Here is a 15,027-nt window from a genome sequence, read left to right as displayed (position 1 = left end):
CGTTGTACACAAACAAAATTGACGTCCTTTTTTTTTTTCCCACAAATAGAGCTTTCTTTTGGTGGTATTTGATCACGTCTGCGGTTTTTTTTATTTTTTGCGCTATAAACAAAAAAAGAACGACAATTTGAAAAAAACCGCATTATTTTATTACTTTTTGCTATAATAAATATCCCCAAAAAAAAAAAAAAAAATATATATATATATATTTTTTTTTTTTTTTTTTTTGGGGGGATATTTATTATAGCAAAAAGTAATAAAATAATGCGTTTTTTTTCAAAATTGTCGTTCTTTTTTTGTTATATATATATACAATTTTTTTCCTTAGTTTAGGCCGATATGTATTCTTCTACATATTTTCGGTAAAAAAAAACGCAATAAGCGTATATTGGTTTGTGCAAAAGTTATAGCGTCTACAAAATAGGGGATAGATTTATAGCATTTTTTTTTATACTAGTAATGGCGGCGATCTGCGATTTTTATCGTGACTGCGACATTACGGCGGACACATCGGACAATTTTTACACATTTTTGGAACCATTGGCATTAATACAGCGATCAGTGCGATTAAAAATGCATTGATTAGGGGCACTGAATGGCTGCACTGATGGGTACTTATGGGTGGCACCTGGCAGGCATTGCTGATGGGCACTGCCATCTGCCTGGGAACTGATTGCCATCTCCCTGGTGGTCTGGCGGGATCCCTAGTGGTCCTGGGCAGGCATCTGCGGGGGGGGGGCTGCGCTGATAAACAATCAGCACAGACCCCCCCCCCCCCCGTCCGTCCGTCAGGAGAGCCGCCGATTAGCTCTCCTCTTCTCTCGTCTGTCAGACGCAATTGAGGAAAAGCCGATCAACGGCTCTTCCTGTTTACACTATAATCAGCCGTGATTGGACACGGCTGATCACATGGTAAAGAGCCTCCATCAGAGGCTCTTTACCGAGATAGGGGTAGCGGTGTGTCAGACTGTTACGCCGCACCACTGATCGCCGCGATGCGCGCCCCCGGGCAGTTATCCTGCTGGACGTCATATGACGCCCAGTCAGGATAACTGAACCACCGCCCGGCCGTCATTCTGCTATAGGCCGGGCGGGAAGTGGTTAAGAATGCACCTCCCTGGTGCATACAGGTGATGAACTTGGGGATATACAGATCAGTCCCTGGGGTCACAGAATCATCAGCAAGTCCTTGGCCCTGCTGCCCTCCTGGGTGATATCGTGTGCTTCCTAGGACAAAGCAATAATGTTACAAGCCCCGGTACTGACGCGTTCGTCACCGCACATGTGACTTTATCAAAGGGATTGGACACAGCTGATCACAATGGTAAAAGGCGGCTTGTGATTGGCACTTTACCGCGATCTGCAATCAGCTGTGTCCGAATAAACGATTGTCCGCCACCCTATTACAGTCCCACTCTAAGTCGGTGATCACCGCCATTACAGTATAGCGTCTATAGTTGTATAAATTCCAGTATATATCCCATAGTTTGTAGACGCTATAACCTTCACACAAACCAATCAATTTACACTTATTGGGATTATTCTATATTTTTTTTTATTTATTTATTTATTTTTTAAACAGGTGTATTATCAGTTTGCAAAACCATGTCAGATGATTACTGTGATATCCTAGTGATGACATCATCAGGAACGTTGTCTGTTGGTTCCGGTTTGCTACAACCACACTGTGATGTCACTTCACCTGCATCACCCGTGAAGAGCAATCCACAGTGGATCACCTTTTTTGACATCCATTGATTTTTATTCCTTTACTTTTGACTGTTCCACAGGTCTCCACGATTTAGCGCTTGTATTTTGTTGTTTTTTCACCTTTTTTGACAGGCATTCAAGGTGGTGATACTCCCACTTCATGGAAACCTGTGTTTTTTTTGTTTTTTGTTTTTCTTTGACAGCCAAACATGCTTGTTGTTGAATGGGAATGTTGGGCCACAACTACTAACCTAGCGCTTGCCTCGCGATTGCGGCGCAGCCCCATTCACTTGAATATGTTACGTTCTATGGCGATACTGCCCACGGAACATGACCGGGTTTATTTTTTTCTGCGGCATGTCTACACCCCCCCCACCCCCCCTCATCTGTCCACCATTGAAGGTGTTAAAAACGCGGCTCTACCGCCCTTTTTTTAATAGCCGCCAAGAAAAGAATTGTAAAATAATCCTAATAGGTTCACCAGTCCCTTTTTTTTTTTTTTTTTTTTTTTTGATAGAAATAATGTGTGTGTTTTGTTTTTTTTTCTTGTCTCATTGCGCCATCTAGTGGAGGAAAAAGTTAAAGAGCAGCTGGAAGCAGCCAAGCCCGAGCCAATTGTAGAGGAAGTTGTAAGTAACCCGTAGATGCGAGCCGTAAACAGATCAGTATACAGATCCTTTTTTATTATCTGGTATAAACAGGAGAGAAGAAATGGGGATCATAGGGGGGAGTACAGCTCTGTGTACAGGTAGAGGGGATCATTGGGGGAGTACAGCTCTGTGTACAGGTAGAGGGGATCATAGGGGGGAGTACAGCTCTGTGTACAGGTAGGGGTGGAGTACAGCTCTGTGTACAGGTAGAGGGGATCATTGGGGGGAGTACAGCTCTGTGTACAGGTAGAGGGGATCATGGGGGGGGGGGGGGGGGAGTACAGCTCTGTGTACAGGTAGAGGGGATCATAGGGGGGAGTACAGCTCTGTGTACAGGTAGAGGGGATCATAGGGGGGAGTACAGCTCTGTGTACAGGTAGAGGGGATCATGGGGGGGGGGGGGGGGGGAGTACAGCTCTGTGTACAGGTAGAGGGGATCATGGGGGGGGGGGGGGTACAGCTCTGTGTACAGGTAGGGGTGGAGTACAGCACTGTGTTACAGGTAGAGGGGATCATAGGGGGGAGTACAGCTCTGTGTACAGGTAGAGGGGATCATGGGGGGAGTACAGCTCTGTGTACAGGTAGAGGGGATCATAGGGGGGGGGTACAGCTCTGTGTACAGGTAGAGGGGATCATAGGGGGGGGGTACAGCTCTGTGTACAGGTAGAGGGGATCATAGGGGGGAGTACAGCTCTGTGTACAGGTAGAGGGGATCATGGGGGGGAGTACAGCTCTGTGTACAGGTAGAGGGGATCATGGGGGGGGGAGTACAGCTCTGTGTACAGGTAGAGGGGATCATAGGGGGGGGTACAGCTCTGTACAGGTAGAGGGGATCATGGGGGGGGGGGTACAGCTCTGTGTACAGGTAGAGGGGATCATGGGGGGGGAGTACAGCTCTGTGTACAGGTAGAGGGGATCATAGGGGGGGGAGTACAGCTCTGTGTACAGGTAGAGGGGATCATAGGGGGGGGTACAGCTCTGTGTACAGGTAGAGGGGATCATGGGGGGGGGGGGGAGTACAGCTCTGTGTACTGGTGGAGGGGATCATTGGAGGGGATATTTGATTTAATTTTCTTTTATCCCCTCTCAGGATCTGACTAATTTGGCTCCAAGAAAACCGGACTGGTGAGTTGCTCTTGTTATTTCCTGTCCTTCCCTCCATGACATATCACCATGATTGACCGGCCAGGAGACTCCCTTTCTGTCCCACCCACTATGACATAACACGATGATTGACAGGCCACGTCCCGCCCACTTTGTCAGCTACAATTCCCACTGCATGATGAGATTGTATTTTCAGAGACAGGAAGTGACATCAGCACTTCTTTGGTTTCCTCCTCCAGACAGAGCTGCTGTTTCTCTTTGCTAGTGATGACATCATCGACTTTTCAAAAATAAATTACTAATGAAATAGATTTTAAAGAAAATGTGTGTCATGTACACGGGGGACAGGAAGTGATCAGCCAAATTCAAAACAGTCCTGGGGTTCAGCTCTAAGCCAAAGGTGGTACAGCGAGCGGGGAGGGAGGGGGACATGTTTAACGTTGCACAGCTGACTTCCTGTCCAGTGACTCCATAGAAGAAAACTAACCCTCCTCCTCCTGCTGCTTCCTCCATTCTTGTCACCCCGCAGGGACCTGAAGAGAGACGTCGCTAAGAAGTTGGAGAAGCTGGAGAAGAGGACGCAGCGGGCCATCGCAGAGTTAATAAGTACGTTTTTTTTTTTTTTTTAATTTTTTTTTTTAAACCAATAGGCTCAATTCACCCCGCTCCCCCTATGATCCCCTCCACCCAACACTCCGGGATAAAGATCCTTATTAAAAAAAAAAAGTGACATTAATTATATGTCAAATTGCAGAATTGGTCACATGACCTGCTACCGGCCCCATGCCATCCCTGAATCGCAGAGCTCAGACTGGGAAAGGAAGAAGTGGCACAAATTACCCATCAGGATGCTGATCGGGGGGGGGGGAAGAGAGGTGCCTGTCTATGTGCTTAGTCATTTGTCCAGTGACAGGATGGGGGTGGGGCCATGACAATCTGAACTCAGAGAATGTGGACTGAATGATGCTGCCTGTCATTCGAGCCACAAAAGACTGTGGACACCTTGTGGCAGAAAAGAAGTTCTGCAAGCGGCAGCTCCAAATAGGAGGTGAGTATCGCATCAAAAGCCACATATTTTATCTTTTAACCACTTGACCTCCAGAAAGAGTTACACCCCCCCCCCCCCCCTCCTTCATGACCGGGCGTTACTTTAACTGACAATTGCGCGGTTGTGCGACGCTGTACCCAAATAAAATTTGTAATTTTTTTTTTCCCCCACGAATAGCGCTTTCTTTTGGTGGTGTTTGATCACCTTTTGCAGTTTTTTTTTTTTTTTTTTTTTTCTTTTTTTTTTCTTTTTTACGCTAAAAAAGAGCAATAGTTTTGAAACAATATTTTTTTTACTTCCTGCTATACTTTTTCTGCTACAAAACCACATCTAATAAAAAAAATGTAAATCAAATTTGTTCAACAATTTTGGTCGATATGTATTCTGCTACATGGTTTTTTTTTTTTTTTTTTTTTTTTTTTTTTATAACCAAAAGAATAAGTTCATATTGATTAGTCTAAGCAAAAGTTTTATGGCGTTTGCAAATTATGGGGTATATACTTTAAAATTTTTTTTTTTTTTATACTAGTAATGGTGGCAATCAGCAACTTATAGCGGAACTGAGATATTGGCGGAGGACAGTCTGACGCTAACTAATGCCGCGTACACACGAGCGGACTTTTCGACGGACTTGGTCCGGCAGACCGGACTCCGTCGGACAATTTGATCGTGTGTGGGCTCCAGCTGACTTTTTTTTTTTTTTTTTTTTTTTTTCCCCAAAAGTTCGACTGACCTAGAGATAAAACATGTTTCCAATCTTTCCGATGGACTCGAGACCGGTCGAAAAGTCCGCTCGTCTGTATGCTAGTCCGACAGACAAAAAGCCACTCTAGGGCAGCTATTTGGCTATCAACTTCCTTCTTTTAGTCCGGTGTACGTCATCACGTACCAATCCGTCGGACTTTGGTGTAAATGTGTGTAGGCAAGTCCGTTCATTCCAAAGTCCGCCTGACCTAGTCTGTCAAAGTCCACCTGTGTGTACGCGAAATGACACTTGTTTGGGGGGGACCAGTGACACTAATACAGTGACCAGGGCTAAAAATATGCACTGTCACTGTACTAATGACACTGGCTGGGAAGGGGTTAAACATCAGGGGCGATCAAAGGGTTAACTGTGCACCTAGTTAGTGTTTATGTGAACTGTTTGAGGTGCTTTTACAAAGGGAACTGATGGATTTTATTCTCGGCTTTGCAGGGACACACAATTCATCCCTTTCTCCCCCCCCCCCCCCCCCCGTCAGACATTCCGGAGGGCATCCATTGCCTGCCACCCGCGGGCATATGAGAGAGAGAAAGAGAAAAAGAGAGAGAGGTTTTTTATATAAATAATCTCTCTCTATTTAGATAGAAAAAGAGTGTGTGTGTGTGTGTGTAGAGAGAGAGATCTAAAAAAAAAATCTCTTTTTCTATATAGATATATAATATGTATATAGAAAGAGAGATAATATAATATATCTATATATATCTCTCCACACGCATGCATACACACTAAAATATATATATTTGTATGTGTTTTGTTTTTTTTTTTTTGTTTTTTTTTTTTATTATCACTTTTGTTACTGTCACAAGGAATGTAAACCTCCCATGTGACTACAATAGACAGTGACAGGTACTCTTTATGGAGAGATCTGGGATCTAAAAGACCCCAAATCCTTTGTCTGCCCTCTAAAAGCTTCTGATTGCACCAAGATCAGTGTGACCAAATGCTTGTCATTTTTTTAAAAAATGGCACAGTTTACATCCGGGGGAAACAGGAAGTGATGTCAGGTCATCGCTTCCGGGTTACTATAGCATACAGACCAACAAAGCCGATCCGGTCTGGTCGATCGGGACTCCTCCCACTTGAAGTCTAGCAAAGTACGGGTACGTGGCTGGTCAGCAAGTGGGTAATAAAGGCCGCTCACTGCTGCTCTCTCTGGTTGTGCAGGGGGACTGGTCTTGTCTCCGCCCCCTCCTGTAGGCAGCCTGTAGGGGGTGGGGTCTGCTGGGCTCCTCCCACATCTCTGCTTGTACAGGGGGACTGGTCTTGTCTCCACCCCCTCCTGTAGGCAGCCTGTAGGGAGTGGGTTCTGCTGGGCTCCTCCCACATCTCTGCTTGTGCAGGGGGACTGGTCTTGTCTCCGCCCCCTCCTGTAGGCAGCCTGTAGGGGGTGGGGTCTGCTGGGCTCCTCCCACATCTCTGCTTGTACAGGGGGACTGGTCTTGTCTCCACCCCCTCCTGTAGGCAGCCTGTAGGGAGTGGGTTCTGCTGGGCTCCTCCCACATCTCTGCTTGTGCAGGGGGACTGGTCTTGTCTCCACCCCCTCCTGTAGGCAGCCTGTAGGGAGTGGGTTCTGCTGGGCTCCTCCCACATCTCTGCTTGTGCAGGGGGACTGGTCTTGTCTCCACCCCCTCCTGTAGGCAGCCTGTAGGGAGTGGGTTCTGCTGGGCTCCTCCCACATCTCTGCTTGTGCAGGGGGACTGGTCTTGTCTCCGCCCCCTCCTGTAGGGGGTGGGTTCTGCTGGGCTCCTCCCACATCTCTGCTTGTGCAGGGGGACTGGTCTTGTCTCCGCCCCCTCCTACAGTCAGCTTGTAGTGGGTGGGGTCTGCTGGGCTCCTCCCACAGCTCTGCTCTCTCTCCTTGTGCAGGAAGACTGGTCTTGTCTCCGCCCCCCCTCCTGTAGCCTGCTGGGTCCCTCCCACAGCTCAGCTCCATGCACAGGCTATGTACAGCACAGTGATGATGTCACTGCTGCTTTCATAAGGTAATATCTGGGATTGTAAAGGCGTGTGGTGCACACAAAGTGGATTGATATCCTTTGTGTCTATTGAGGAATTTTATTTATATGAACGTTTTTGTGCCCCAGAGTTCAGATTTTAAAGTTCCATGTGAGTAATATTCCTTTTCACCCCACAGGGGAGCGTTTAAAGGGACAGGAGGAGAACCTGGCAACGGCGGTGGAGTCGGCAAAGCAAGAGGATGAAGATTCCGACTAGAGATTTTCTGATCCGCTCCCCGGGGCCCCGCCCACTGCGACGGGAGAGGTCACGAAACATGGCTGGCAGGACAAAATGGCCGTCCCGCCAAGACAATGTGGTCATCTGCGTGCACACGGACCTTTCCCGGGAAGCAGCACCATCTTTATTCAGGACTTTGTTCTTCTGCTTCCAGAACTTTTGTGACTCAGAACTTTTCAGATTTTGGACTGTGAGGCAGAGACCCCGGGAAACCCAACGTGCGGTGACAACGAGTGTGGTCACAGTGTGAAGAGGATTGATGAGTTTATTCTACTTTTTATTTTCATATTATTTTTTAATAAATAGAAGATAAAATGCATAACATGTCTGCTGTGTGGGGGCAGGGCTCTGGGTGCAGCTACTGTCTCTCTTAAAATCCGTGCCCATTATGAGGGGTTCCACCATCCCTGTGCTGAGTTCCCGGGTCTGTACACCCGCTGAGCCCATTATGAGGGGTTCCCATCATCCCTGTGCCGAGTTCCCGGGTCTGTACACCCGCTGTGCCCATTATGAGGGGTTCCCACCATCCCTGTGCTGAGTTCCCGGGTCTGTACACCCGCTGTGCCCATTATGAGGGGTTCCCACCATCCCTGTGCTGAGTTCCCGGGTCTGTACACCCGCTGTGCCCATTATGAGGGGTTCCCACCATCCCTGTGCTGAGTTCCCGGGTCTGTACACCCGCTGTGCCCATTATGAGGGGTTCCCACCATCCCTGTGCTGAGTTCCCGGGTCTGTACACCCGCTGTGCCCATTATGAGGGGTTCCCACCATCCCTGTGCTGAGTTCCCGGGTCTGTACACCCGCTGTGCCCATTATGAGGGGTTCCCACCATCCCTGTGCTGAGTTCCCGGGTCTGTACACCCGCTGTGCCCATTATGAGGGGTTCCCACCATCCATGTGCTGAGTTCCTGGGTCTGTACACCCGCTGTGCCCATTATGAGGGGTTCCCACCATCCCTGTGCTGAGTTCCTGGGTCTGTACACCCGCTGTGCCCATTATGAAGGGTTCCCACCATCCCTGTGCTGAGTTCCCGGGTCTGTACACCCGCTGTGCCCATTATGAGGGGTTCCCACCATCCCTGTGCTGAGTTCCCAGGTCTGTACACCCGCTGTGCCCATTATGAGGGGTTCCCACCATCCCTGTGCTGAGTTCCCGGGTCTGTACACCCGCTGTGCCCATTATGAGGGGTTCCCACCATCCCTGTTGCATTCTTAATATTTTCTTGTATACAGAGAATGTGACCGGAGGAGTGACAACACCCCATGGTGGACAAGATCAAAGTCAGAATTGATATCCTCTTTCACCATTAGAGTACTAAAGAGATATAAAAAGCCATTGGGGAACCCAGACCACTGTACTCCTCCACCTTTTTACTGAACTATCTGTTTTGGGCGAACGTTCAAACATTAAATGTGCAATGTGAATCAATACCAGAACTGCAGGTGGTGCTCAAGTCTCCAACCGGTCCTCTTCTATAATTCACCGGCTGGGAGTGCAGGCAAGGACGGAGCTCATCTCGCCTACAAGTATGGACTACAGGGGGAAAAAAAAAACCTTCTATAAGCCGCACATTACTACAAGACCTTGTGTATAGAGTGTGAAACGGCTTCAGCCCTGGTTCCAATCAGGCTGCACCCACCAACGCGTTTCGCCAGGGGTGAGATGCGGTAAGGTGTGGCCTGGTTGGAATCCAGGCTGGGGCTTTTTCACACTAATAAATGTGCAATGTTTCACAGGTTAAAAGTGCACTAGCCACACAAAGTATTTGGATTGTCTTTGCGAAATATTAGTTGATTGGAGAGAGAAGGGAAAGGGAGATATTTTTTTTTTTTTTAGATCAAGGGAAAGATATGTGAGAAGCCTCAGGTGGTAGCTTTCGTTTTTGTGACTCCTCCACTCTACTAGAGTTGTCAAGTGAAGCTGAAAAGACTCAACATTACTGGGCTGGAATTAATATGTATCCTGGGCCTCTAAAGCCTCGTACACACGATCGGATTTTCCTGCGGGAATTGTGTGATGACAGGCTGTTGGCGGAAAATCCGACCGCGTGTACGCTCCATCGGACAATTGTTGTCGGATTTTCCACGGACAAATATTGGATGGCAGGCTTTAAAATTTTCCACGGACAAATGTCTGTTGTCGGATTTTCCGATCGTGTGTACACAAGTCCGTCGGACAAAAGTCCAAAGTACAAACACGCATGCTCGGAGGCAAGGAACGAGCCGGAAGCGGTCGGTCTTGTAAACTCGCGTTCGTAATGGAGAATTAACATTCGTGACGCGGCAAATTCTGAAATCTGGAAATGCAGCGCACAATTCTCTTCTTCTTTAATGGGATAATAATGAAGCTGCTTTGCTGGTGATACTGATGGAGTTATTGCACACAAATTTTCAAAGACTTTTTTTTTTCTAGTGATATCAAGAATAATATTATTATGTTTTTTTTTCTTATTTTTTTTGTTTGGGAAAGTTACCACAGCTACATTATTATCCCGTAGTTTTTAAGATCAGAGATACAACTATATTGGTTTCCCTTGTTAATTTTACATTGTACTTTTTTTTAAATGTAAGTGCCGACTCCCAAACTGTCATTTGAAGTAAAACACAGAGCCAAGTATTATTCTACACAAATTTTTTATTGTGCATTAAAAAAAGAAAATAAAATTAGACATGCTATCTGCCAATAGAACTTAAACAACTTAAGCATTCTATGCATCCAAAAATATAGAAAATATGCCAAATCAAATCATTATTATTCAACCAAAAAAATAAAATAAAAGCCTCATGCATGTGTCCTGCTTCTTAATATAGGGGGTCACCAATGCCAAGAATAGGTTCGTCATCCGGAGATAATTCCAAAAATCATCCAGATTATTCTCCTGGAGCTCCCGCAGCAAAGGCATATGACATAAATGGTCACCATTAATAAAGCAACCAATTTTTGGTCCAAGAAATCCTCCTCCTCCTGTTCCTGGACTGGACTTGGGTCAAATCAATAACTCCAAAGCCAATAATAAATAACACGTTATCTCCTCCGATTCCATGACATATATGGTTAACGAACGGCCGTTCAAAAACAAAATGAAAAGCGCAAACTGAAAAGCACGAATCAACACTCACTAAACTTCTACTGACACAAAATTAGCAGAAGGAGCCCAAAGGATGGCGCTAAAGAGCTGAAGAACCATGTAGTACGTCACTACGTTCGTGTTTGTTGGCCCACAATTCTTTGCCGTTTGCTAGTTCCTCGCCAACGCCCTTTGGACAAAAGTCAGAGGTTTTGTTTGCGGAAAATCCAATCGTGTGTACGAGGCTCAAGAATGGCAGCTTCCATCTGCACTTTCTCACACAGTTCAGACACATTCCCCCAAAAAAAGCACATTATAAAATGCTCCTGTGAAACTACATCCTATCAGATGTTGGGGGGCCTGTTTATAAAAATTGGTGGAATAGCACCTTCAAACGTTTGCCGACATTGTTTCCAACTAAATACATTGGGGGCCCCAAAATGCGTAGTATGGAAGTGAGAAGAAAACTGAAAATTGTATCTCATACTTACCATATTTTTTTTTTCCTGGTGCCAATTCATGGCAGTTTACATGTGGGAGCCCAAAGAAAACAGAAAATTGTATCAAATACTTACCATAATTTTCCTTTTTCAGGTGCCAACCCATGGCAGCGTACAGGTGGGAGTAGGCTGCCATGTCGGTGCCAAGAAAACAGAAGAATGTACCAAATACCCTCATTTTCCTTTCCTGGTGTCAATCCATGGCAGCCACATCTGGTAGTATGCTGTCATGTTGTTGCCAAGAAAAAGGAAAATGGTATCAAATGCTTACCGTATTTTTCCTTTTCTAGTGCCGATCGATGGCAGCCTACATGTGGGAGTAGGCTGCCATGTTGGCGCCAAGAAAACTGAAAGTTTGTATCAAACACTAACTTTCCTTCCCTGGCACCAATCCATGGCAGTAACCTATGGTAGAATGTTGCCATGTTGGTGCCAAGAAAATGGAGAATTGCATCAAATACTTACCATAATTTTCCTTTTCAGACACAAATCCATGGCACCATACATGTGGTAGTAGGCTGCCATGTTGGCGCCAAGAAAACAGAAGATTGTATGAAATACCGTAATTTTCCTTTCCATGGCAGCAGCATGCCATGTTGTGGCCAAGAAAACAGAGAATTGTATCAAATGCTTACCATAATTTTTCATAAGGTTCCAGTCATTTATCAGTTACCGAAGGTGCACAAGAATCCACTTGGGCCCCCAGGGAGACCCATAGTCAGTTGACTCGCTGTTCTCCAGACTGGGGGAATATTTAGATTGTTTCTTGTAGCTCCTTACTCAAAAATGTCCGGCGTATCTAAAAGATAGCAAAGATCTTATGGAACATATCGAACCCTTGATAGTGGAAGATCATTACATTCTGGCCAGTGTGGATGTTAATTCACTGTATACCAATATACAATAAACATCATGCTTTGGAGGCAGTTAAGTGGGCCCTGGATAATACTAATATCAAGTCCAAACAAAAAGATTTCTTATTACAGGCCCTTGATCTGGCAACGAGTCATATTTTTTTTGGCACGAAAAGAAGTACTATAGGCAGAAAAGAGGGGTTGCCATGGGGGCTAAGTATACCCCGTCAGTGGCAAACCTTTTTATGAGTTGGTGGGAGAAAAAAGCCATTTATGACAGAAATATACCTTAATTAAGATTTTATAAATGATACATAGACGACATTTTGATAATTTGGGCAGGATCACAGGAATCATTTCTCAATTTCCTAGGGGAGATGGGAAATAATCCCTATGGCATCTCCTTTTCGGAGACGTATGGCTAGGAGTCAGTACATTTTTAGGATCTAGTCATATATGAAGAAAATGGAAAGCTACTCACTCCTACTTTTTTTAAAGAAGTTGACAGAAATGGATACATACTGTTGGGAAGCTGCCACCATCCAAGATGGCTGGGAGGCATTCCTAAAAGTCAGATGTTGAGGGTAAGAAGAAACTGTAATAAGATAGAAGACTATAATAATCGGGCTCAAATTATTCTAGATAGGTTCTATGAAAAGGGGTATGATATTAGAGATTTAAAGAGAACTAAAGAAAATATAAGAGATATAGATAGGGAATCTCTCTTCAAGAGAAAAAATCGCATAAGAGAAATGATGTTGTTGCTTTTTTGACAAGTTTCACCAGGCAACATAAACAATTTGAAAAAATAATAAAAGAACATTGGCCTTTGCTACTTAAAGATAGTGAGCTCAGAAGTGTTTTACCTGTTCAACCTCAGTTTATCTACACTAAACCTCCAACACTTAGGTTGACATTAGCACACAATGTTATCAATCCCCCCAAAGAAATCTTTCACTTTTCGAGAAGAAACAAATTTTTTCTTTAGTTGTGGCAAATGTGTAATTTCTTGAACTTCTAGACATAGGATTAGGAAGACCACCCATCTTAGTTCCCATTCCCAGGAGAAATCCTATTAGATTAAAAAGTTCACCACTTGTGGAACTACACATGTCACTTACCTTCTGTCCTGTCCCTGTGGCCTCCAGTATGTGGGGAGGACCACGAGGAAGTTGGGCATGAGGTTAAGAGAGCATGTTAACAGAGTTAGAAAGGGTTTTAAGCATCATAGCTTGTCCAATCATTTTAGATTGTTCCACAACAGTGATCCTAGGGGCCTGACGTTCTGTGGGATAGATAGGGTGGAGGCTCATTGGAGAGGTTCCAATGTCAAGAAATCTATCTCACAGAACGAGACCCAATGGATACATAGACTGGGTACTATGAGTCATTTTGGCTTAAATATTGAATTGGATTTGAATTGTTTCCTCTCTAAATGGTAATTGTGTTCATTGTATGCAAAAAAAAATTTTTATTTTTATTTTATTTTTATCTTTATTTTTATTTTTTCTATTTGTAATCTTATTTTTATTTTCATTTCTTCTTTTATTTTTAGATTTATTTTTATTTTATTTTTAATTTTATTTTTATTTTCATTTCTTCTTTTATTGTTATATTTTTATTTTTAATTTAAAGTTTATTTTTATATCTTTTTATTTTTATTTTATTTTATTCTTATGTTTATTTTTATTTTTATCTTTCTCTTTATGTAAACAATGAACTCCTTATAGAAGTAATGAACCATACATTGTTGTTTTTCCTTCTTATGAATTTTTAAATAATGAATTTCTGTACGTTGTTTTTAAATATTATTTTTTATAGAATATTTGGCAATAAAGTTTTTTTGTTATCACTTGGCAATAACAGGAAGTGATGTTATCAAAAGGAAGTTGGTGTTTGATTACACCAGATGGTTTTTATTGTTCATTGTTGGCTAATTGGAGAGGAGGTGACTGGTCCTTTGTGTATAAATTACACCATCTGAAACCGGAAATGATGTCCTTGCTGATGCCCTGGAAGAGGGGCGAAACGCGTCGACGTATTTACGGATTCACGAACCAGTGGCGCAACTTCCGCTATCTGTGGAACGCATGCCATCCAGCGGCGAACCCGGAACTTACTGATGCCTGTTTTACAGAGTTGTCTCGTGAGTCGCGTTGTTTGATTGCGCATTTTATTTAGTACCACTACCAGCGGTACTTCACTATTGGCTTTTTTATTCCTGTTTCCCATTATGAATGATCTACCTCGGTCCATCCACATGAATACCCGTATGGACGTTTCTCTGAGAGTCCAGTTCATATACATCAGAACTTTTAGATCACTTGACCCCTAGACTGCAAAGCTGAGGGTCCATTAACTCTGGTGAGTGGGGTCACAAGAGGGGAGTGTGGCACTTGAAACACCTTATCCTGAACCACGAAGCACTTGAATTTGGAACGCGTAGCACTTTTTTCATTATATATGTATATATCTCAATAATATTGTCACGGTGAATATTTTTTGAGCACATTATTAAGTTGATGTTCAATATTCTGCCGGCGCTGTTAATTCGTGCATTAATTTTTTAAGGTTCTAGCACCTCTGTAGAAGCTGCTATGGTTTATTGTTTATTATTTTTTATTGTCATTCACTATTCCATTTAGCGCAAGTTCTATTTAGTAATACACTGATCTAGAACAGGCTACCTCATTTTTATCATGTGACCTTCTCTGAATTCTAAGGGTTGGGAGTCTAAGGCTTGGGTCTTCACATGTAGACTGGCTGGTCTTTTGTAGACCTGCCCTATGTTCCCTCTTGGGACCTATTCTACTGGGATCTTATCCTGGTGTTTTTTTCTGTTGACCACCTGGCGTGGTGGGTCTGCTCTATCTTATCATATTATTTCCTTTGTTTTGGTGAGTTTTTAGTTGCATAGCCTTTTGCTGGGTCAGGCTTAGTGGTCTTTCAATGGGGTCATCACTTGACGGTGGTCTATTCTGTCCAAGTCTTGATCATCTGGTTGATCCTCTGTGGCCATTTTTTTTGGTTGTTGGCAGCTTTACCTGTCCTAGTGATCTCTTCTGTCCTGGTCTTGAGTGCCAGGTTGTTCCCCTG

At 44.3% G+C, this 15,027-nt stretch overlaps 1 protein-coding gene across 1 annotated transcript in view; it reads left to right on the top strand.

Moving 5' to 3' along the window:
- Nucleotides 1-7,832, top strand: part of CCDC12 (coiled-coil domain containing 12) — a 12,974-nt gene extending 5,142 nt beyond the window's left edge. Inside the window, exons 4-7 of the mRNA XM_073632458.1 lie at nt 2,278-2,339; nt 3,451-3,485; nt 3,994-4,070; nt 7,410-7,832. Of these exons, the coding sequence (XP_073488559.1) occupies nt 2,278-2,339; nt 3,451-3,485; nt 3,994-4,070; nt 7,410-7,489 (254 nt within the window). The 3' untranslated portion in view covers nt 7,490-7,832. The remainder of the gene's footprint in view (nt 1-2,277; nt 2,340-3,450; nt 3,486-3,993; nt 4,071-7,409) is intronic.
- The last annotated feature ends 7,195 nt before the right edge of the window (nt 7,833-15,027 follow it).

This window comes from Aquarana catesbeiana, linkage group LG05 (genome assembly GCF_042186555.1).
Source record: "Aquarana catesbeiana isolate 2022-GZ linkage group LG05, ASM4218655v1, whole genome shotgun sequence".
Lineage (NCBI taxonomy): Eukaryota > Metazoa > Chordata > Amphibia > Anura > Ranidae > Aquarana > Aquarana catesbeiana.
Note: the sequence above shows the minus strand (reverse complement) of the source record. Positions and strands in the feature narration are given on the sequence as shown.